This window comes from Octodon degus, unplaced genomic scaffold (genome assembly GCF_000260255.1).
Source record: "Octodon degus isolate 3935 unplaced genomic scaffold, OctDeg1.0 scaffold00025, whole genome shotgun sequence".
Classification (NCBI taxonomy): Eukaryota; Metazoa; Chordata; class Mammalia; order Rodentia; family Octodontidae; genus Octodon; species Octodon degus.
Genome location: NW_004524601.1, coordinates 18,404,267 through 18,428,415, shown reverse-complemented (window position 1 = coordinate 18,428,415; position 24,149 = coordinate 18,404,267). Strand labels below are relative to the sequence as shown.

Below are 24,149 nucleotides of genomic sequence, written 5' to 3'. Positions count from 1 at the left end.
TGTATTATATATGCAAATTAAATCAATATAACTGTTCCAGTAGGTATATATATTTAAAGCAAAATATGTGATAAATAAATATATACATATATATTAAAAATACAAAGAAAAATAAAGATCATGAGTTATATATAGGCATTGATTATTGGGTGACAATTTTACATTTTACTTGACATACTTTGTCAAAATAAGGGATTTATCAGTATATAATAGATATTGGTTTTATATCAGTTAGAACTCCATTTCCTATTTTTGCTGTGTATATGTCTTTCTGTGTATCTTTTTTATTCCCAATTTAAAAAAAAAAACTTTAAACACATTGAGTGGTCATTTTCACAAATATACTGATAATCTGCATTTCGTATAGTTATTTGAGGAAATTTAGAAATATCTGAGGTCTGCAGTATGAATTGCTTAGAAAGCGCTGATCCTAAAGTTCTTTTCTTTCCTTTTGAAAGTGTCCGCTGTACCCTGGCTAGGTATCCTCTCCTGCTAAATTTTGGTTTACTCAGCTGGATTGTGATACTTATTTGCCAACAATAGCCTTTGTTACATAAAATATTTATAACATTTTACTGCATTAGTTTTCCCTAAATTATTCTTCAGGGGCTCAATATGTACCCGCAGGACCCATTTCTGAAGTGACCATGGACTCTAAATGTAGTGCCTATGTACTTTCAATGGAGGTTATGGACAGCGCATGGCTAATTTTCAACATTATATTACAATTGCTAAATATGGAGATGAATTTTAGTTGCTGAAGAGTCACTCTGTAGCTTGATGTCTTTCCAAGTTATATATCAAGTAGGAGCCATAATCATTAACTATGGACTTGCAGTGAGGATTCACTGAGATATACCTGAAAGATGGCCACCCTGGTGGCTGGTTCACAACTGTCCACGTAACCCCAGAATACTATTTATAACATCTCAAAGGCTTGGCATGGTGGCCTTAGCATTTTCTCTTGTCCCACCACCCTAACAGAAAGCACCATTATAATACTGGTGTTTTGTTTCTTATGTTTCCTGACAGACATGAAGCATCTCTACTATGCCTGATACCCCTTCTTTCTCACTGCCTGCACCAACTCACCAGGCCCTAAGAAGTCTTTCAATTTTAGGGAGCAGAAATACATGTATCAATAGTTGGGTTTATTCAAACTTCAGATTTCCAAGGCATCACTCCCACAGCTAATAAATTGGTTGACTGAAAGGAATTCCCAGGAACCAAACTTTTAAAAGAAGCACTACTAATGCACATGGTCACAGTATTTGTTTCCTGACATGCCATTACTCTTCTTTCACCAACAAGGGTGAACATTCATATTTGTTACACAAAATAAAAACAGAAACCAGTGTAAACCTTTTGTATTCATACATAAGTCAAAAACTGAACTTTCACATACACAACAGCTCATTAACAGTAAATGTAATTATTATGGAGGACGTCTAAATTTTACCTGGTAAGTAATTTACTGATTGATAAAAAAGGAAATGAAAACAGAATTTAAAGAGGATACCTTGGTCTCTAAGGGCATTCTGTTAACCATTCATTTTAGAAATTAAGTTGCTCATCTAGTAACATAAAATTACCTCTCATGTTTAAAATGACAGAAGCCTTTAAGGTGTTTCAGACCTATGGCTGTGTGTCAGCATGTTTTTCTTCAGCATTTGATAAGTCTTCTGAGTTCTTATGAAGATCGTGTTCACCTAAAAAAAAATGGAAATACAGACAAAAAAATAAATTGGCCTTGGGGAAGCTTAAGAACACCAGGCGATGAAAGCGATTTGTAAAGTGTTGAAGACATTATTTTATAGTGGATTTTTGTAGCACATTTCTCTGAAGATGTTAAATATTTTCTTTTTGGTCTGTGGGTGTCCAGAGCATAATAAATTATCTTCTAATGCTTATGTAACTTTTGAAGCTGGAATTCCATCTGGGAATACAAAATGATACAGATGAGGCATCACTTAATAAATGTTCCCAGGTACATTTATATCCTGGTATATATTGAATTGAAATGAGTTCTTTTCAACAAGCCCTCTAATGATCAGTGTCTTTATCACACATTGATCAGTTGAAAGGAATTTAAAACAAGGGGTAACAAGAGTTTAGTAGTAATTCAGGAAAAGTAATATGTAAAAATATGCTCATGAAGTTTATACCCTTAGAATCACTCCCTTTCTGTATCAATCTAAATAAAAACACTACCATGGCAAATGTTCCAACACTTCTGAAGAAGCTGCAGAGAAATGATTAAAGATACAATTATAAAGCTAAATGTAGTGATAAAGGAATCTTACAATATACAAAGTAAACAAAATAGGCAGCAAGTACCATTTAAGTCAGTTCTTCAAAATGCCGTAATACTTCAGGAGACTAGTTATGGTGTAATGCTTTTCCTTGCCTGAACTTTACCTGAAGATACTTTAACAACTGAACTTTGCACCACTGAACTCTGACATAGTTCCATCCAGTCCATTTTGTAAGACTGTGCTGGTGTTGTTGTGGTGGGTTGTTACTGAGATTGTAGAGGTAATGGTCATAGAGAAGGTACAGGCCCTGTCACTAAGCAAGGGTAGGTATTTTTCACATACATTCAATAGGGTAAACAGATCTTCTGTTCTAAGATGAAAATGTTGGGCAGCTCCATCCTCTGACTTTTCTGATCAGTCTTAGACAGGAAAAGCCATCCCTTCATTGTGTAAAGTTGCCAAAGTCTCAACTCAGACATTAGAAGGTCTGGTCACACATCACATGCTGGAAACAAAGGTAACATTTCTTTCTCATCTTAGGTTTGTCACACAACCAAAACATTCTGTGTGTGTGTGTGTGTGTGTGTGTGTGTGTGTGTGTGTAGCACTGTTGTTTGTTTCATTACTTGTTTCCTGCAAGTGGTTACTTCATGTTCCTGAACTCATGCAAGGCAGCTGGAAGAGCCAGGTTTCCACCTTTCCCTCACTTTGAAGCACAGCTTTGCACTCTCTAGACCGACAGGCAGCTGGCAGAGCTGACCTGTTCTTCTGTGAGCATGCTCATGAGCTCTTCAGCGACTTCTCAACAGCTTGCAGAGACACAACAAACTCTGGTTTCTTTACAATGTCTGGAGCCCATGGAAATTGGAGAGTTCATCTCCAGCTTCTGACTGCGGAGGTCCCATCAACCTTCCAAGCATGAGTGTGCAACTCTCCCCTCCCTCGGACATTTGTCCCCACAGGCTGATCTCACACAGCCTAGGCTGGACTCATCTGCTCCCATCTAGCCCTTCAGATATCTCAGGTAGGAACCAGATTCCATTCCCAGTGTCCTCTTAGATTTAGCCCCTTCAAAGGTCCCGGAAACTCACTTCTCTTTATTTGGATAAAGAAACAAGCATTTTTATATCTTTGCCAATAGCAATGATCTATTTAAAGAAATCTTCCTCATAAATTCTTTTCCAAGAAACTTAACCTTTCCTTTGTTTGAGTTGAGGGACGAATCTAAGCATTCTTTGACTGTCTTCTCAATCTTCTTTGAAATTCCTGTCTCATGACTCAGTTTGTTCCCTGAAATTTATCATTTTTGATTTAATAATTAAACTTCTGATTTAATACTTTTGCTTATGACTAGATTAGAACAGATCATAATAGCTTGGAATAGAATAGAACTAAAAAAATAATCAGAGTGAATCAAAAGAAAGGAATGTAAGTATTCAGTAGGTTAAATGATTCTCAAAAGTGTTGAGAACTTTTTATAGCCAGTAGGACACTAAGGTCTGCAGTCCCAAAATGTTCTTATTTCTAATAGCTAAGGAAATCAGCAGTAGGGAATGAGTTGGAGAAGAAAAATAAATGGTAACAATGAAGTAATCATAAACTCCAAATGATACATAGATTATATGCAAGAGTATAGCTATATATGCAATTAGAAAAGCAGTAATTAACTATTAAGGCCAACTTGAGATAAGATTTCTGTACTACTGAAAAGGTATCTTTCTTCAAATTGTAAAGTCCCTGTTGTTTCCAAGGCTACACAAAACAACAATGAAAAGCAATATTATGGCAGCTAAATAGCTTTGGAAGGCACTAAATTAGTCTTCAAGAAACCCAAATCACAGTACTTTTAGTTAATTAAACTTCAGTTGTAGAAGCATTTACAATTAACTTTGGTAATACTACTTCTAAGCTGCTGTCTTAGCTACTTCATGTGTTTCTGAGACATTATCCAACAGCCAATATTAATGGAGGAAAGATTTATTTCGCACCACAATTTGCAGACATTTGAGTTCATACTTGGCTAGCTCCAAGGCAGGTGGCATCATAGAGGCTCATCACAGAAGAGAAATAGTTCATGGTAGGCACAATGAGGCAGCAAAATAGCAAAATGCAGCAGCAGCAGCAGCATTCTTCCTACCTATTATATTCCACTCAGGTCACCCGCCCTTGGGGTATCCAGCCGTAGAGAAGCTAACACTCATACCTAGGGTAGGACATCCTCAATCCCAGTGTCACATACTTAATCCCAGAATCACACAATTTAATCCCAGCGTCACATACCCTACAACAAGCCACCTACGATCATGTGAGGCTTTGGGGGTACATCTAGAAACAAGCCATAGCAGTCATTCTTCGTCTTTCATTTAAAAAGATGTTATTTTGACATCTTCTGCCAGAAAAGATGTTATTTGTATTGTTCAACAATTTAAATAATCATAATCTAAAGGTGGTCTACATCAAAGTTCTTAAGAAATATCAGTGCAGTCCCTAGCTCCAGACACTTTTGAAGCATGGGGCTTTCTTGTGTCTGGCCAAAACTATGGCCTTCTTTTCAAAACAAAATTCACAAATAAAATATATGTGATCGTACAGGATTATGCAAATATTAAAATAAAGTTCTTTAAGTAAACCTAGCAAGATGGTAATAAATGTGCTTCTTTGTGAATGCTTTAAGTAACAGGCTTAACAGCAAGTCTATAATTCTGAAGTAATAATGGTGTCAACTGCCACTTCAAGATCTCCCCATTAAATGCACATTATGGTTTAGTCTCCCAGAAGCCTCCTGCATGCGTAGGTGATTGGGGCTCTGTGCTCCTCAGTGGTTTGCCCATTGATGATGTAGTACCTGCAGGTGCTGTAAGGAAGGAGGTGGGGCTTAGTGGGTGACGATTCCTGGCGGCGTGGCCTGGAAGGGTGCATTCTGGTGCCCAGCTCCTCCCTTCTCTCTCTGCTTTCTGGCTACTGCTGGATGTGCACTGCTTCTCCCCCCAGCCCTTTCTGGGAGGCTACTTCTACATTGGAGCTAGCAGACCATGGGCTGAACGTGTGAGCCACAGGAAACCTCTCTTCCTCTCGGTTACAGAATGCCTCGGTGGTGGAAGTGAATCATACAGCACGTTAGGAAAATGCCTATGATTTCTACTTATGCCAGATCAAAACTCCACACCTATCAGTGTACATTTATGTTCATTTTTGGGTAAGAATCAGGCTGAGAAAAAGCAAGTGTTTTCTCTCACCATGAATAGATAACCTGAGGTCAAAGTGATTGACTTTCAGTTCACTGAGACATCAGTAAGAGCAGCAGAAAGATCTTGGAATTTCACTTTATTGCAATGATTTCCATGCCCAAGTATGGCAAGATACTCCTTAGGAAGGAGAGCAAAGGTCTGTTCCTGATGAGCTCAGAGGAGCATGTTTGCTAGCCAAGAAAAAGGGGCTACAGTCAGAGCCCTCCCACCATCCTGTCTACCTCTGAGACTTGGGTACTCCTCTAAGTCAGTTCCAAGAGTATAAACTTGGTAATAACAATAAGCTTCTCTTCTGGAGGGTTAACAACCTAAGTTTGCAGACCAAAATTAGAGAAAAAAGAGGGCTGCAAAGAAAGCCAACATTTTGGCTCTAGCCTTCCAAGGTCAATCAAGTCTTAGGACATATGAGAACTTGTGCTGTATGGTAATAACAATAAGCTTGATTCTGGATGATTAACAACCTAAGTTTGAAGATCAAAATTAGAGAAAAAGGAGGGCTGCAAGGAAAGCCAACATTTTGGCCCTAGCCTTCTAAGGTCAATTAAGACTCAGGACATATGAGAACTTGTACTGTAATGTCATGTAACTCAGTAGTGTCCCAAATTTTCTGATCAAGGAGATTATGGGGCCAAAGAGGAAAGTGATCAATGATGTAGAGTGTGCCTAAGGAGAGTCACATGGAGAGAAAACAATCTCTCAGGCTTTCACAGAGAGCACATTGGCCAAGCAATGGCCTTGACTCATCCACATGGCTGACACTGACAAAGGATCTATAATCTGAGGTACAGGATCTCAGGATAAATCCTGAGGGGATTTCACTGACCTTATCAGACCCAAATCTACAACTTTTGTTGCATAGGTCCTGCTTTACCTTGGTCTTAACCATCCAGCAGAAAAGTATAAAAACGAAGTATAAGAAGTAAAGCCATGCTGTTATGTTGAGCTGTAGGGGACTCAGGTCAACAATTTCTGACATTGCCAGTCAAGTGGAAGACCCAATACTATTATGGACTACTGGACTCTTTTAGAATATTTTGCTGAGTTAACACACTTATAATATTCAAGTGATGGAACTAAACAAAAAAGGGATATATAAATGAATGTCCACTTTCTATATGTGTATTCAAAATGGTTAGGATAGATATATAGTTACATTCTTTTAATGAATAGAGGGATTTGTTCTAATAGTGTTTGTAAATAGGATATCATGTCCGAATCTTGTACAACAAATAACCACTAGGAAGAGAGTATGCAATGTGTTAATTATTGAAACTGTCATACCAATTTGATTTGAAATTGTCTCATTGCTATATGTCTCTCAATAAAATTATGGAAGAAAAAAGCATAAACTTAAAAGCATCATTTTAGAGTGCTGCAAATATTGTGGTTTTGCTTTACATGCAGGGCCTAAATTCACCAGAACACAGGGAGGGAACACAACTGCTACAGCAAGCAGCAGTACTCTGTGTGTCTCTGATCCCAGACCTCAGACTCCACCCAGAGCTCACTTCCATTGCCTTATGAGCATGGTATGTTAGAGTCACAGATGGTGCGGATGGTACTTGCAAGGAGCAATGTAAGGCACAGCAAGGAGTAATTCAAGGCACATCGTCCACGGGACATCAAGGACTCCAGTTCTCCAGTGTTATCATTGACTCATGATTTGAAAAATAACGTTAGGCTACATTACTGCAGAGCAGTCGCCAACACCTTCTGAACAGAAGCAGCAGGCACCACTCTCAGTGCTGTGCTTTTCTCTGTCCTTCACAGCAGCCCTAGAAGCAGGATTTAACAAGAATGGAACCCAAGATGTCCCTGGAGTCTGCTGTTGAGTGTCTACTGAGTGGCTCCCTCTCTCTGACAGCTGATTCTTGACCTCCGTTTCCCTTTTCCAAGCTATGCTCTATGTGTTTAATGATTTCCACCATGTCCACCAGGTACTATCCTTTTACTTACAAAATCTTTTCCTCTAACCCTTTTCGAAACAATAGTAAAAAGTAATTTACTGTTTTGTAAAGCTCTGAAAATAACTAAATTTGATGTGCTTTTGTACTTTCCTAATTTATAAAATTTACAATAAAAGATTACACTTCTGTGGATATTAAAACAAATGATTGATTTAACTTAATAGAATATATTGCATCTCTATTATTTATTTATTTTTTGTGGAACCGGGGATTGAACTCAGGCCCTTGCGCTTGCCAGGCAAGTGCTTATTCTACTGAGCTATCTCCCTGGCCTACATCCCTATTTTTTGACTTGTTTAAGTCAACAATCCCTGACTATGGGTAGGAAAAGCACTGCTATAATTTGTACCTTGGTCAGGAGAACCAAAGGGCTACCTGTCTACCCCCAGGCTCCTAAAGCGACCTGAGTTTGGGGAACAGGACCTCAAACTATTGTTTTACTCATTTTCTATGGTTAACAGTAACATCTAAGAGCACTGGAGGAATACATAGCACAAAATTGATTTGTGCAAGTTTTTTTCAACAGAGACCACTGGTTCAGAGTTACCCGTATTCTTAATGCTTGATAAGAAAAATCATCCCTTTGCCATGCACAGCAGTGTCTTCTCAAGGTGCGACTTCTCCAGGCTGCTTCTTGGTCTTGAGCATACGTGAAGGTAACAGCAAGAGAAGGAAGGGGCACAGGCAGAAGGAGAAGGTGCACTGCTGAGGCAAGACTACAGGCCCTTGCCAGAGACGGTGCCCCGCCTCATAAAGGTGGAGGAATAAAGGCCTTGTCTCATAAGCCATTACATGAAATGCAAATCAAGAAACAGGGTATTTTTGCATTCACTAAAGCAAAATGTAAACATCTACTTTTAGCGGGGCCTGGTGATCCCAGCACTCCGTCAGGCTGAGGTGGGCAGATCGCAAATCCAAGCCCAGCCTGGGCAGCAATTTACATCTAGTGAGATCCTGTCTCAAAATAAAAACATGAAAGGGCTGTGGCTGTAGCTCAGTATGAAGGCCCTGGGTGTAAGGCCAAGTGCCACCAAACACATAGTGTACACACACACACGTACACACACACACACACACACACACACACACACGTATTGAGTTCTAAATATGTAAGGAGTTCTGTAGATGTTCGACGAAAAATGAAAGATTTGTACATAATGTTCATTTGCCAGTGAGTGAAATTATGCTGAAATTTGGAAAATAATACATCAAAGAGCAGAAGTCTTAATGTTTATATAGAATTGGAGCTAAAGAGTTTGAACAATGTGGGAGTTCATTAACCTGGCTACTTGAGAGAACTCAATCTAAAATTAGGTCTACATAATGTCTGTTTTTGTGGTGTACACAAAGGTTTGCTTCTTTTTGTTTTGTTTTGTTTTTTTTTCATCACTGGAGATTAAACGTAGGGCCTTCACAGTGAACTACATAGCCAGTCTTCAGTTTTTATTCTGAGACAGGGTCTTGCTAAATTGCCCAGGTGGGCTTAAACTTGGGACCCTCCTCCCCGGTCTCCCAGCATGAGTGGATTACAGGTGTGCTGTTCTGTGCTAGGCTGTAAGATGCTCTGAATGAGGGTGGTGAGGGAGGAAGACGAGGGAGTACTCAGAGGAAACGCAGGAGTTCAGGTCAGGATAGACTGACAGATGAGAACTAAGCCTGAGATGTGTGCCAAAAAAATCACTTTATCTTCTACAGGTAGAAAAAAAATTAGATATAGAATACCAGTTTTAGTATGTTCATCTAAAGCAGTTTCAAAAATTGACACTTGGAAAAATAATTTGTAAAATGATGAAACTATTTTGACTGGCTTTAAACAGTCTCAATAAAGTATTCTGGTGAGTTGGGTTTTGTGTTTAGAGTTGGATTAAGAAAATAAGCAAAACCATTTTTGGTTGCTTGCAGTAAAAATGTTTTACGTATGTCAATATATAAACCTACTTCTTTGCCTCAGTGGAGAATACTGAATATGCTGAGATTGGTTTGTTAATGGGAAAGCCTGCAAAAGTATCTGTAGCTAAATAAACTGCTTTAAATATAAGCTATTAACTCACTCTTTCCTTACAGTAGAGTTGATGGAAGCACAGCGAGAAACATGAGCTACTCATCTTTATCATGAGTGTGCTACAGAACCACTTAAAACCAGTTCTTCAATTTTCTTGTTTGTTGCCATTTCTACTACATTTAGAAAGTCTGAATATTAACTGTGAACTCCACTTTCCACGTGGAATTCAGTGACAGGGTGTCATTGCTGTCAGAGATCGCTTCTCAAACTTTTACTTTAATATTATCAGAAATAAAAAAAAATAGTGTGTCTACATTATGTAATGCTTTTCCTCATCTACAACCTTGTACGTTTTGAAAACAGTAGTAGAAGAAATTGTCTCTGTGGAATGACATACATACACTTTGTTCCTATGGAAATAAACTTGTAAATTCAGGCTTTGGAATAAAAGCACTTTAAGTAATTAGCCACAAAGTATTGATTTACAAATTTCAGCCATGCTTGTGGGGAGTGCTGGGATTTCTGATCCGTAAAGATTCCCAGGTCAGAATGACTTTCAAATGCAAGTGAAATTGTTAAGAATCAATTAGGTCTATTCCCCTTGTCTGTACATCAAGTTAACGTCAAATCTATTACCTTAATCCTACTGTATGACCTTTACTTGATAAGACCTCTGTATTCCCTAATGTCTCTGCATTTTCATGAATCAGGAGACTGGCTCGTTATGTTTGCTGAAGCCTCCCCGATAGTGAAAGGGTGAGATGGGAACACAGGTTTTGTTTTTATGTGTTTGGTATAGGGTTTCACTATGCAGCTTAGACTCGTGGTGATCCTCCTGTTATCAGCCTCCCCAGCACTGGGATTACAGGCATGCACCAACAGCCAGGTCTCCGTGGCCCTCTCAGTGCACCCGGGGATGGGGCTGGTGTGGCACGTGGTTCCTCAGTCAAATCCCAGTCCCTGCACTTGCCGAAGCAGGCACTTAGTCTCCTGAGCTATCCCGCCGGCCCTTACACAGAAGACTTTTGAGTTCATCTCAGGTCCAGCACTGTGTGCTGACATCACTGAATGTGCTGTGGCCTGCATTTTTGTCGTAACTTCCACAAAGTTTTCTGATGTGAGCAAATCAGTGTGAAGCCTCGCAAATCACTCCTTGCTGGTTGTCTTGTTGAAGAAGAGTCTCCCTTTTATTTTGGAGATCACCTTGTAGTAGTTTCAGCGTCAGACTCCTGCAGGCTTCACCACCTCCCGTGGAAGACTTACTGAATCCCACTTGACCAGAACTTCTGGACCACCCTTTTACCTTTGTCATTTGTACTTTCTTGTTTTGAAGAAATGATATATGGAAATTAAATGTATAAAAATACAAATGTATATATAGCAAAACTTCAGTTGGTTTCCTATGTATCTATCACTAATGAGAGAAAATTCTATTAGCTGAAGTTTGAACAACAGTCATAGAAGAACTGAAGTTAGACAATCTGAAATTTTTGGTTGCATATAAAGTCTAAATACAGGTACACTTCAAGGGATTAGAAACGAAGACAGCAAAAATTCTTTCATGAAATAATTGAGTTGCTATGCACCAAGTTTGTTGGATTATCTAAATGCCCACCTTTTGAGCTTATTTGTGGCTAAAGGACATCTTTTTAAGAATTAGTTTCTTTAACAGGTTCTAAGCTGAGAAAAAAAAAAGAGAAATATCTTAAGTAGCAGAATCTTCAAGAGAAAAATGTAGTTCATTTATAGTTTTATAAGATAGGCAGTCAAATCAACCATCCAGAGTAAGCCAGTCCCGTTCCAGTTATCTCATGCAGAAAATTGAATGAGTTTTGCAACATTTAGGATGTATTCTAAAGGTTATCTTGATGGGTTAAGAATGGAAAGATGAAAGGAATCATGTTTGTACTAAGATCAACTTACTGGACCCACGGATGGAATTCCCCCACTGCTTGCTGTGTCAGGAGGGAGCGTAAATTACTATTGAAACTGTTAGGACCAAGAATGCTTCCCACCACATCACATGCTTCTTTAAGGAAGCATTCTCCAAGCTCTGCAGAGAGCTTTGGGGTCTTCGTGTAATTTTAGGAGGATGACGAGAGTTATCTAGAAAACACTGAATTCTCAGCACTTTACATACACTGACTCATTCAATCGTCACCACCCTGTTTGAGACAGACACTACTTTTGCAGTGTTCACAATTAAGCCAACTGAGACAGAGAGATTAAATAAACTGTTTGAAATTATCCGACAAAGGAATGGTGATATCAAATAGAAAAACATAGTTTAGTTTTAGAGACCTACATCTCAACCCTGTATTTCACTACCTCCCTTGATGTAATTTAATTCTTTTTATATTTTCATTTTTTTTCTTTAGTATATGCTTTGTCTTTGAAATTAAATTTGGTAAGTTTTCCTGGGGAGCATAGAGTCAGAAAGTAGGAATAAATAGTTACCTGTAGAAGTACAGGAGGACTCCTACTAGGCTACTATAATTAATCATTAAATCAGCAGTGAGATCACAGTAAAGAAAATAATAGATCTTAAATAAAACTAAGGATTTTTTCCAGAAGCAAAATATTTGGCTAATTTTAAACTGAATTAGGTACTGGGAAGTTTGAAACTATAATAAAGACAATATATTAAGCCATTTCACTCCTGTAATTTATTCCTACTATAATGTAAACACTATTTGCATGACAATTGTTCCTTAAAGCATTTTAATAGGAGAGAACCATTTAAGCATTTTTTTGTTGGCTCAGCCTACCCTGAGGGCAGGGCTGGCATGCATGTGGTGCTGGGGATTGAGCCTTGGTCCCCTGCACCTGCCTAGGCCTGCCTAACCAGGCGCTTTAGACTGCTGAGCTACCTTACTGACTCTGAGCATTTTTTTTTTCAAATGAATAAATTATAGAATTAATAGAAAAACAACTTAATTCCCTGAAATTTGGCTTATCTGTTAGACATTTTAGAAGAGGGGTATACAAAATGAAAAGAAGTGAACAGGTTTTATTGTGGAAATGGCAAAATTAATGATTGGCTGCTCAAAGAAAATTTATGGGCACACAGCGTATAATCTCAACAGAAATTCCACGAAATACTACTAAAGCCAAAAGTTTCAGCCAGGAAGATGCTGATGTAGCCATGAGATGGACTGTCCCATATCAGCTGAGCCAGGACACTGAAGTATTAGTCGATGTCAACCGAGCAATCTGCCAAAGTGGATCCCCTTTTTCACATGGGTTCAGGTAGATTTCCAGCAAGAATATCAAAATCTCCAAGTCTTTTGGTCAAATTAGAGGCGTCAACATGCATGAGGTTTTATTTAAAGGTGCTTAATGAAGGGAAAACTTATGCTTCCGTGACCTGAATTTTGCTGCTGAAAAAAAAAAAAAGGCGGGTGCTTATTTTAACAATCTAGAAACCTTCTGCTTTTCAGAAAATATAACAAAACCAGCCTATCAAAATTAACTTTTAGAATATGATCTAAAAAGTTTCTGGCTTTGAACTCAGGCAAAATAGATGTAAATCCTTTCTGAAAGATAAAATATTTGACTTTAGATGGGTACTTGTACATTCTCTAAACTTCAGTTCTGTCAGATTATTTCTTTCCTTAAATTGCCATAATACATTTTTGTAGAAATAAACAAAGGGTGATTAGACAAATGATACAACACTTTCTCACCCAGGTTCATACATTTCAATATTTTTAAAGGGTTTTGTGTGTGTATGTGTGTGTGTGTGTGTGTGTGTGTGCACATGTATGTGTGCAGGGTCTCACTACACAGCTCGAATTCAAAGCGATCCCCCCTGATTTCTGCCTCCCTAGTGCTGGGATTATAGGTGTGCACCACCATTCCCAGACTCCATCTCTAGCTCAGCGCGCCTGGGGGCAGGGTCAGCGCAGCATGCAGTGCCAGGGATCGAACCCTGGCCCCTGCGTTTACCTAAGCAAGCACTTAATCCTCTGAGCTATATTGCCAGCCCTATGAATTTCAATATTTTAAAGTAAAACTGTCTGTGGGACACAACTGGTTGAATGAATAATGTTGGAAAGCTCCTCGGAAGAAGTGTGCTAAAATAGGTAGAAGTCTATTTGATGACACAATTATGCTAGTCTTGGTTGTAAGGTTTTCCAATAAATTATTTCTTTTTTCTGTGTTTACCTTTATCATCTCTTCTGTATAATACATGGAACCAAAAGGGAAGGAGAAAGTTTGATTCATCTGTAATCTGTACGTAGGAGTCTGTCATGTGGGCTGACTTCCTTGGCTCACTTAGGCCTCAGTTTTTACCTTGGAAAAGTGGGTAACACCCAAATCATGGGACTGTTTGGTCAACCAAATAGAATAACCACTGTACTGAGACTCGGTCCTGTATAGCTTGGTACACATCCTGCACTTAGCGGAACCAGAAACCACAATTTTTTAAGAATCCCCATTTTTATTGGCAATAAGCCTGACATAATTAGAAAAACCACTTACAGCATATAATTTACCATACTACATGTCAAGGTATTTCAAATTCTGTGGTCATCCTTTATCTGCGCTTTCAACTGTCATAGGTCAGGGGTGGAAAACCTTTTAGAGCCCTCAAAGATAACAAACAGCAAGCTGCAGCACAGATGTTGTAGGTTTGTGACTACAGGCCTAGGTCACCCACAGTTATTACGACTGGCGTCACTGATTCCTTGAAGCCTCCTGTGGACAAGGCAGGGCTTTTGCAGAGGTGGCTGGATCTAGAGTGTGTGATGCTGGGCTCAAAGGTGTGGGATTACTAGATTAGTGCACTGATGGGTTCGGCGTAGTTCTGAGTGTACGTAGAGCTGAATATAATATAAGAGACAGAAAGAAGGCAGGTGTGCTTGCTTGTGGCTTCCTCACCACCTTGTGGCCTTGCTGCCTTCTGCGCGCCATGGCCCTTCTGCCCTGCCACTTTGCTTGCAGCCAGCCAGCTAGGCATTGAAGCCTCTACAAACCATGAGCTACAGTAAACCCCTCCACTTTTAACTTTGGATGTCAGGTATCTAGGCTAAGAAACAAGAAAAACCACACAGACAATAGTCCACCTGTTTTAAATGAAAATGTCCAGAAATATACCTAAGTTGTAAGCTATCTACTGGGCTGAGCAGAGCGATGAAATCTCACACAGTCCCGCACAATCTCACTTGGGACCTGATTCCCTCATCAGAGTCTAGCACAGCCCCGAGCTGCATACCACCCCCAGGCATCAGGCACTCAGGGGGCTGGGGCTGCGTCTGGGGCTCGTGTTGGCACAGCCTTTGCTTCCTTAGTGATGGTGCAGGAGCAGTGACGGAGCAGAAATGCTACAGCAAAGCAATGGAGTGGAGCAGCCCACAGGGTCAGCTCGCACATCCACACACTAGAAATCGCTCCGAGCCTTGGTGTCCACATTCAACATCACTGAGCGTCGCACCCTGCTTCTTTCAGCTCACTGCAGCCCCTCTACCCAGAAGCTTTCATTTTCAGTGTGTTTGACGTTGGAAACGATGTCAACAGCAAATTAAAATGGTAAAAGTCTGACTGGCGTTCATGGGCTTCAAAACTGATGACTATTTTAGAAGTATTTTTGTAGTTGATCACACTTCTATTATAAAATAGTCTCTTTATACAAATAGGTTTATGTGTGTATATTTACGCATCATACAGGTTAGAGACAATCACGGCAATATAATGAGCAGCCATGAGTAACCAGTGTAAGAAATGAAACAAAATAAAACGTTTTTCTTTTTTTCTGTTTGAAAATGTGTCAAAAAAAATATATTGGCATTCTCTTTGTCATTGTTATGGCTTGTGTCTAGTTGTCCCCGACATGGGGCAGACTTGTAGAGTTTGTGATTAACTCATGATCCACTAGGATTATGGGTGTGAGTACTGTTGGGATTATGGGTGTGAGTACTACTGGGATTACCAGTGTGAGTGCTACACCCAGCCTGGTGTAGACAGCCTGAATGCAACATGAGGGAGACAGGCTTGCTCCCTGTAGCCAGTGCTGCTGCTGCTCCTCCTTTTTGCTCTTGCTGTTTGGCTGTTCTTCACTACCACAATCTGCTGCCCTCTGCCATGTGACACTCTGCCTTGGAGCCAGCCAAGTATGGACTGAAACCTCTACTAACTGTGAGCTAAATATACCTTTCCTTCCTTAATTCTGGGTGTTGGTCATTATGTTCCAGCAACAAGAGAAGAGTAACTGAGACAGTCCTATATGTACTCTAAAACTTACCATTGCTATGCCCGAAGGATCATGCTTGTAATCCTAGCACTGTGGGGAGGCTCAGACGGGAGAATCAAAAGGTCAAGCTTAGCTTGGGCCATTTAACTACTCAGTGAGACTGGCTGCTGTAGTCTGTGTCTGGATGTCCCCGAAAGCCTCATACAGCCATGTGGTGGGAGGCTTTCATAAGACAGCAGAATCTAGAATTTATGATCGGTTCATTGTCTAATGGTGGGTCTGGGGATGTGAGTGCTACAACTGCCCTAGGGCAGGTAGCCTGCACACAGTGTAAGGGAAAGAGGCCTGCTCCTCCTTTTTTTCTCTTGCTGCTTTTGCTGTCTTCTGCCACTGTGAACTCTTGACCGCTACCATGCGCCACGCTGCCTTGGATCCAGGTGAATGTGGACTGAAACCTTCACAAACTCTGAGCTAAATAAACCTTTCCTTCCTTAATCTGGAGCATCAGGTATTTTGTCTCAGCAACAAGAGACAAGTAACCAAGACATTTTCTCAAAAAAAAAAAAAAAAAAAAAAAAAAAAAAAGCAGGCTGGGACTGTCGCTCGGTGCAGAGGCCTATGTTCCAGTCCTAGTACTTAAAATAGGCAAACACCCTGTTGTTTTCTTCTTAGTGTTTTGAACTTTGTATAAATGGTATCTTTTTTTGCATCATTGGCATTGGTCTGTTGCATGTTTTTCTCAGCACCGTTTGGGTCATTTATCCCCATTTGTGCTTATATAAAGTTTATTTTAGCAAGTGTTTGTAGCTATACAATATGAACAAGCTGAGGTATGCGGGACTCTTTTACTGTTTCCTTCAAATGCTCTTGCTGTCCTGCGCTCATGAGCACTGCTTCCGTGTGCGTCTCGGGCACGACTCCTGATACGCATCGAGCCAAGTTCTCTCTATGGTGATAACAGAAGAAAATCCCTGCGTAACATGGCACTTCCCCCTTTGCCTTTGCTTAGGAGGCCAAATTGTCTGGGAAGTAATTACGTAGATGCACACACACAATTAGTGTCTAAGAAAACCAAAAAGCCTGACGCTGAATTTTGATTGCCAGTGCTGGTTACAGCCGCCTTTTTCACAGGCGCAAAATATGCTTTAATCACCTTCCCCTTGGCCCTCTCTTCACCTGGTTTCACATTTCATGAGGTTTGAATATATATATATATATATATATAATTTGATACAGGGTCTCACTACGCAGTTCAGACTTGTAGTGATCCTCCTGTCTCAGCCTCCCCAGCTCTGGGATTACACACAGGTGCCACCATGCCCAGTTTCAGTGGCTGGCTCAGCACATTCAGAGTTCCGGGACTGGCACGGCATGGGGTTCCAGGGATCAAACTTGAGTCCTTGTGCTTGCCAGGCAGGCACTTGGACTGTTGGAGCTGTTGCTCCAGCCCTGTCACCTATTCTCTTGGTTTGTTACTTCACATCCGGCCAAGTAACAAATCCTATCCATTCTGCTTTCAAAATATCCCCAAGGCCCAGTCTCTTTTGCTGATTCTGCCGCTTATCCGGGGCACTCATCAGCATCATGGTATGCCTAGAGTCATCGGGACACACTCTCCACCATTATTGTTGGTTTGCACTCCCACCTTTCTCCTGGATGATAAACAATAGCCCCCTTGCTGGCCTCCCTGGTTGCAAATCTGCCTCATGTGCAACAGAAAATCTTCAACTCTGCAACCAGATCAACATTTTCAGAACCATTACTCATTTTTCTCCTCAAAATGTTACAGTGAGCTTCCTGTCTCTCTTGGGCTGACCCCATGACCCAGAATCACAGTCCCGTCGACCTCACTGGCCACACCACACCTGTTACCCACTCACCTGCTTCCCTGGCTTCCGTGGTTCTTGTGTACCAGGCAAGCTCTACCTCCCAAATACCTGCTGAGGTTTCCCTGTGTTGGGGAATGTGTTCCCTACCACTCGAGACCCACCCATGGCTTCCTGTTGGGCGTCCTCCATGTATTTATTTAAACAATCAACTCCTCCATGAAGCCCTCCCTGAGCACCTCCTGTAAAGCCACAATCCTGTCTGCTTCCTCTGTTTTCAAGGGCAGGAGCTTTTGGTTCCCTTTGGAGTATCCCTCATTCCTAGACTATAGCACATGAGCACAATGCAGAATAATTGCAGTAATAACAGCCACCTCATACTGCTTGTCACTCTAGATATCTTTGAGCAAATGCTGTAAATAAGCTTATTCAATTCTCTGAAACCCAGTGTTGAAGGAAACTTCCTGTTTTTGTGATTCATAGAGAAAAATAGTGCCAAGTGGAAAACAGTCAACGCAAATAACTATTCTATAATACAGGGGACCAATCAAGGGATGGCGTAATTGGGAAAGCTATTATTCTTAAAAACTGGCTGGACACCTCGGTCAGGGCAGGAAGAGCTGGTGACCTCCGTCTGCAGGGATGATGCACCGGGGCTTACTGAACCACAAGGTCTGGTCACCGAGTCACCGGCCATCCTGCCCAGCCAGATGGCCCCTACCCCTGGATGCACATCTGCAGCCCACCTGGTGCCAACTGAGCAGAATCCTCTTTTAGGGAACAGACAACCCAACTTTTTTATGGATCATCAGAGGGCCAGATTCCAAGCAGCACCCAGAGCTTGTGTGTTAGGGAACAGAAAGAACAACGGAGTGGGTGGGACTCCACAGTGCCAGAGGAGGGCTGGGCCGCAGAGGACCCGGACATGGGGCTCTGTACCTTGCACGGCCAGCTCCTTCCAGCGCTCCTTGTTCTGCTGAATGATGTCCATCAGGTTGTTCTTGAAGCTCTTGAGGTCCACGGCGGCCAGCGAGTAGTCGGGTGAGAGGTTCCCGTCACTCACGGAGCCCTTCATATTCGATCGTCTCATGACATCGGCGATGTGCAGCCCCACAACGGTGGCTGAGCTAATGGACATGACCAAAGGAGCCGAAAGACACTGAAGTCACTAGCTGCACAGAAGTTTGACAAAAGCGGCCAGAGAAGCAGAGAGCAATGCTCGGGCCCAGCTGTGAGCACACCATGGCGGCTGCTCGCCTCCCTGGGCTCCCTCCCCACCAGGTGCACTTAGGGCGCCTTAGCACACCGAAGGTCCTTTTAGACAGACATGTTTCAAACAGTGGACACCTGCTCGCAACGGCAAAGGCAGATGCAACACATGAAGAGACCACTAGGTGGCAGTACTACCTAATAATTCTTGCAAGAATTCCCTGTCCCGCAGTAAAAACAAGAATGATTTTTACTTACATTAAGTCTAAGACTTACTTAAATTAAGTCTAAGATTGTTAAGCATCACAGACATGAAAAATGATGCAAAACAAAAAAGTCTCATACCTGCTTGCCCCATAGTTAGGACTTTCAGCTTTTGAGGCTTCCTCTATAAGAGGGGTAACAATTCTCTCTGTTGAGTCCGTCAGAAGAGAAAATGTTGGCTCTACTATGAAATCAATGAAACCTAAAAAAAAAAAAAGAAAAAAAGAAAAAAAAAAGAAAAAAAGAAAGGAGAAAGAAAGAAAAGAAAAGAAAGAAAAATCAGATAAGAGAGCTAAATTCAAGCGTTACAATATCCTGACTCATGTCGTAAGAGTTAAGGGTTATTGACACATTCCTGGCATAGCCAATATCAACTATAACATTGCTTCTGCTTAACTTTTGTCATTATTTTAATTCAATAATATCTTAATTTTTAGGGTCTATTTAGAAAATAATATGTGAGGCTGTAAAAGTTTACTTTGCTAACTTAAGTATATTGACTTTTTTTTTTTTAATGTATTTAGTGCAGCGTCTACAGCGTGTACAGGGGCTCACAGCGTCTCCTAGTGATCCGCCTGTGCCCAGCCTCCCAAGTGCTGGGCTTCCAGGCTGCGCCACCACGCCCAGTCTCAGTCGACCCGGCCGCTGCGCTCCGCCTAAGCAGGCGCTTTCGTGCGCTGAGCTGTCTGGCCCGCCCGTGGCTTTGCTACCTCATGTTCAGTCTCCGACAGCACTGCTAGCAAAAAAACTCATATTGTATTTCCTCCCTCAGTGAGAAGGATCATCAAGCTTTTAGAAAAGTTTTCTAAACTTTTGGTTGAACTTTATTACTGTCCTCCAAAGAAATCATAGCCAAGCTCCAGAGCAGCTAAAAAATTGCAATTTTCCTCATTGCACCAGAAGGTAAATTTTTTAAATTGTTTTCCAGTGCTTTCTGCTGGTGTGCCAGTGCCTCAAATCGCTGTCCCTCATGTTGTGGAGGTAAAGCATTAGTTCGTAGCCTGTGTGTTTGTGCAGCCAGATCAGCATCTCTGGAGACAGCAGTAATCGCCTGGCTTTGAGACGCCAGGATGGAAAGAAGACCTCTGCATTGACGGTACTCATCAAAATAGGAAATGACACAGAAAGAACAGGGAGCTTTTACTCCGCAGTGTGTAGACAGAGGAGGTGACAGCAAGCACGCAAGCTCCGCGTGCCCCTCAGCACCCCACCGTCGAGGGGCGGGCAGGTGTTGAAATCAAGTGTGTGTCACCTTATACACGGTATCCCGGGAACAGCGAACAGAAGGTGTGGCTTTAGGCCGCAATCACTGGGAAGAATCCACACGTGAAGGCTGTCCATCCAGGTACTCCGTACAGTTAGCATGGCAAGGAGCGGGACTCCCCATAGTAAATACAGAGGCGCATGTCTAATTAAAAATATAACTGCAAGGGGTCACCGGTATAGCTCAGCGGACTAAGCGCTTGCTTAGGTAAGTCCAGGGGCCAGGGTTCGATCCCTGGCACCACACGCCGCACCGGCCCCTACCCCGGGCACCCTGAGTTGGTGACGGAGTCTGGGTGTGGTGGCGCATGCCTGTATTCCCAGCACTAGCTAGGGGGGCAGAAATCAGGGGGATCACTAAGGGTCCGAGCTGCATAGTGAGACCTGGCACAGAAAAAAAACCAAAACAACAACAAAAGCCTTTAAAAAATACAGCTGCAAAAATGGGTTTTAGTTGATAATTTCAAATTAAAGCAATGTTGACTGTCCACCCAGGGTGTTACTTTGAGTTTTGCAAGGGGATTTAATACCGGGGGTGTGTAGAGAGTCTACTAACAGACGTGGCAGCAATTCAGACACAGCGACAAGCCCCGAACGGTCAATCCCTCCCCGCTGGCCGGGTGAGGTCCTCAGCCCTCCGCATGCTTTCGGCACGGCGGCAGGCACCTAGGCTGTGGGCTCTAGACAAATCCTGCCAGGAGCTGGCTGGAGGGGCATGTTGATTGCGCGAGCGGCTCTCCAACTGCGCTGCAGCTGCGCGGTGGGCGCCACTGGAGAAGCGGAGGTGAGGCAGTGACTTTAGGGTCATTGATTTTGTAGCACAGTAAGGTAGGTGCTGCTTCGGGGCAGGGCTTTTACAGATGCGCCAGCCTGCAGTGTGGCAGTCTCGCGTTAAGCACGAGTTGGAGCGGACGTCCGCAGCACAGGTACAGCTGAGAGTGAATGCGTTTGGAAGCAGCATCCTTCTGCCGATTTCATGCGGCTGGCTTATCTATTCCTACCACAGGAACTGTTTTTTTCCAAAAGAATATGAGCTTGTATGTTAAATGTACTATAGAAACTTAAAAATAAAGCACGGGGATGCCATTATTGCCGTTGAATTGTCTTGCGTTAATGGGTCAGCAACAAAACAAAAAATATATAGTTCTTTGTACAAGAAGAAAGACCTTTGTTTTATAAAAGAAAATTACAACCAGAGGAACAATATCACCAACTAATGCTGCTTTTTTGCATTTGTGGAATTATTTCAATATTCACTATTGGGGCAGATCTAGGTCAGTCTAAAGACAAAATTTATCAGGAGAAGGAAGCGGGGTTGGCTGTTGGCTGGCAGCCTTTGAACAGCATGGAGGGCGCGTTCAAAAACTGACAAGGCCACACCCACCTCCCTTGAGCACCGTCCTGGGCCTTACCTATCTGCGATTGGGCCACCATCGTTGACTTCCGATCACAGAGCGGGGAAAAGGGAAGCCCCAGTTCTGCTTCTTTATCTCCCTGGGAAGGAAAATGCCATTAGTACAGACATAGAAGATAATGGGCCCGCAGACACAAGACCTTGAAAGCTGCCTCCTCTGTCTCTTGACAGGCATTATATAAGAACGTGCATATGTGTGAGAGAGAGAATTCATATTTCAGAAAACTGCAGAGCGATTTTGTGATGTGCTGATTTCTGTGTCAATTTCTTATTAATTTGTCAATTTCTTATAAATATATATAGTTAACATATATACTATATATTTATATTATAAAACCCAAGTTTCTCTACCTTTTCTTGGATGGTCCTTTGAAATCCTCTGGGGGAGATCACGAACACTTTTAACACCTGTCAGCTTTGCTTTATTTATCCTTACACCCTTGATTGCAAAGAGACAAACATTTGCTCTTTGGAATTTTCTAGTTATTGTAATAATTTTGGAATACAATTTGGCATTTGACAGTCTAGAGAATGGATTTTTTCTGCTCCTATCTTTCTGTCAAACGGAGCAACAAAACTCCAAAATCAAGATTTTGTGACTAGCTGGGTTTTTTTTTTTTTTCAAAGCAGAGAGGCATAAGAATTTTGAAATATCTTTTGATCATTGTTTTATTAAATCTCTCATAAGAACTAATGAAGACTATCTTCCATATTTTTACATTCTGCATGCACATGTTTAATGCATTCTTCTCAGGGAAAATTGAAATGTCAATTGTTTATTCTTGTCTAAAGTAGATTACTTGAGCACATATGTTAAAGAATTCTGTTTATGTTTGCATTTAACATCATGAAAAGTCATTACATTTTCATCTCCTAAAATATAGGAGGTTGCTCTTGGCAGATTTTTATTCTCACGGTTATCATATCGGTTCCTTCCCTTGCTTACAAGATGATGTGTGGATAGGAGGTATTTCCGTGACCCTGTTCGCCCCAATGTCTGGCTGCTAGGATGGACGAATAAAGCTGTCTTTTCCCGATAGTGGGCTACCTTCATGAGGAAACGTCAGGCCAGGCTCAAGAAGCAAGCAGAGGGTTTCTAGCTCATCTACAATGTTTCCTGTAACATGTTTACCCGATCTTTATAGCATCCTGTCAACAGATTATTTTAACTCTCCTTTTGAGATGTTTCTGGTTTGTTCCAGTTGAGTCATGAGTCTAACTACATGCGGAAAGTTGAAATCACAAATGTTTGGCAAAATCTAAATATGATCACCAAAGCAGGGGCAAAGCAGCTATAAATAGGAATTTTCATGACTTTGAAAACTAGGGAATAAATATTTCTTTCTTTTTTTTTTTTTTTTTTTTTTGGCGGAACCAGGATTGAACTCAGGCCCTTGCGCTTGCCAGGGAAGGGGTTATTCTACTGAGCCATCTCCCTGGCCCCAGGAATAAGAATTTCTATGATCTCTGCAAGCAACTCCCCTAATTAATGATATCAGATTCACTTGGAGTTAATATTTATACCCTGCTTCAGGGCAGAGGGGACAAGGATTGAGGCCATGTTAGCCTCGGAGTCAGCTGAACCAGTGCGGCTCTGCAGGATCTCTTTCTGCAGACAGGCCCCGCTCTGTGCAGAACCAGGTCACACCTGTGGCCTCACTCTGTGGTCCTGGTCTACTCACTTCAGATACAAGGCAGTATCTCCTGATGGCACTGTCTCGGGGTCATCTGGGGTGATCCGTGTGAACTCTAGTGACACACTGCGCTCACAGGACTCATAGTATAACAGCAGCACCATGCAGATGTGTGAAGCAAAGATATTTAAAACACCCAATGCATACGTGGGAAGGCTTTAAACCACAGAAAAGAGGCTCTTACAGTTAATTTAGCATGGGGTACAAAGGCCCTGGTTTTTCTTCTTCTTCTTTTTTTTTTTCTAGCAAGGAATTGACATGACAGGAATTCCACTTTTGAAAATTAATTTGTCAGCAGCAAAAGGGATGGTGCGAGGTGAATTCAGGCTGGCTCTTGTGGCCCCAATCTGAGCCACCGTAAAAGCAAGCGTGTTGGTGCTGCGAACGCATACAAGGGGATTTGAGTTTAAGGATGTTAAGAATAAGGTGCAGTAATATCATTAATAGATAGTAATTAAATAGAATCATTCACAGTTTATGTTAAAATATAATCTTAATGTTGTTAAAATAAGGTTACTGACAGACCTCATGGGAAGTGTGATCCTGAATCTGTGTTTGGAGCTGTCGTTCAGTGACTATTAGATGGCTTATCAAATGCAACAACAAGTTGCATTAAATTGCTTCGAATGCGTTTAGTGTGCTGCTGTCTGTTATTTTATAGACACAAACTTATTAGCGTATTTTTTTATTTTATTTTATTTTTTTTTTTGTGGAACAGAGGATTGAACTCAGGCCCCTGCGCTTGCCAGGCAAGTGCTTATTCTACTGAGCCATCTCCCGGGCCCCCTGTTAGTGTATTTTGATACTGCATGCT

General features: G+C 41.5%; 1 protein-coding gene across 3 annotated transcripts in view; it reads right to left on the bottom strand.

Moving 5' to 3' along the window:
* Positions 1 to 24,149, bottom strand: part of Pde1a (phosphodiesterase 1A) — a 387,035-nt gene that overhangs the window by 3,059 nt on the left and 359,827 nt on the right. For 2 of the 3 annotated variants that reach the window (XM_023712341.1, XM_023712343.1), the window contains exons 11-14: positions 21,640 to 21,721; positions 19,046 to 19,166; positions 18,431 to 18,618; positions 1,593 to 1,709 (exon numbers count right to left, since the gene is read on the bottom strand). In XM_023712341.1, coding sequence (XP_023568109.1) covers positions 1,636 to 1,709; positions 18,431 to 18,618; positions 19,046 to 19,166; positions 21,640 to 21,721 — 465 coding nt within the window. In that variant the 3' untranslated portion in view covers positions 1,593 to 1,635. Of the gene's footprint in view, positions 1 to 1,592; positions 1,710 to 12,584; positions 12,853 to 18,430; positions 18,619 to 19,045; positions 19,167 to 21,639; positions 21,722 to 24,149 lie in introns of those variants that run through there. The other variant, XM_023712342.1, reaches the window with a different exon arrangement.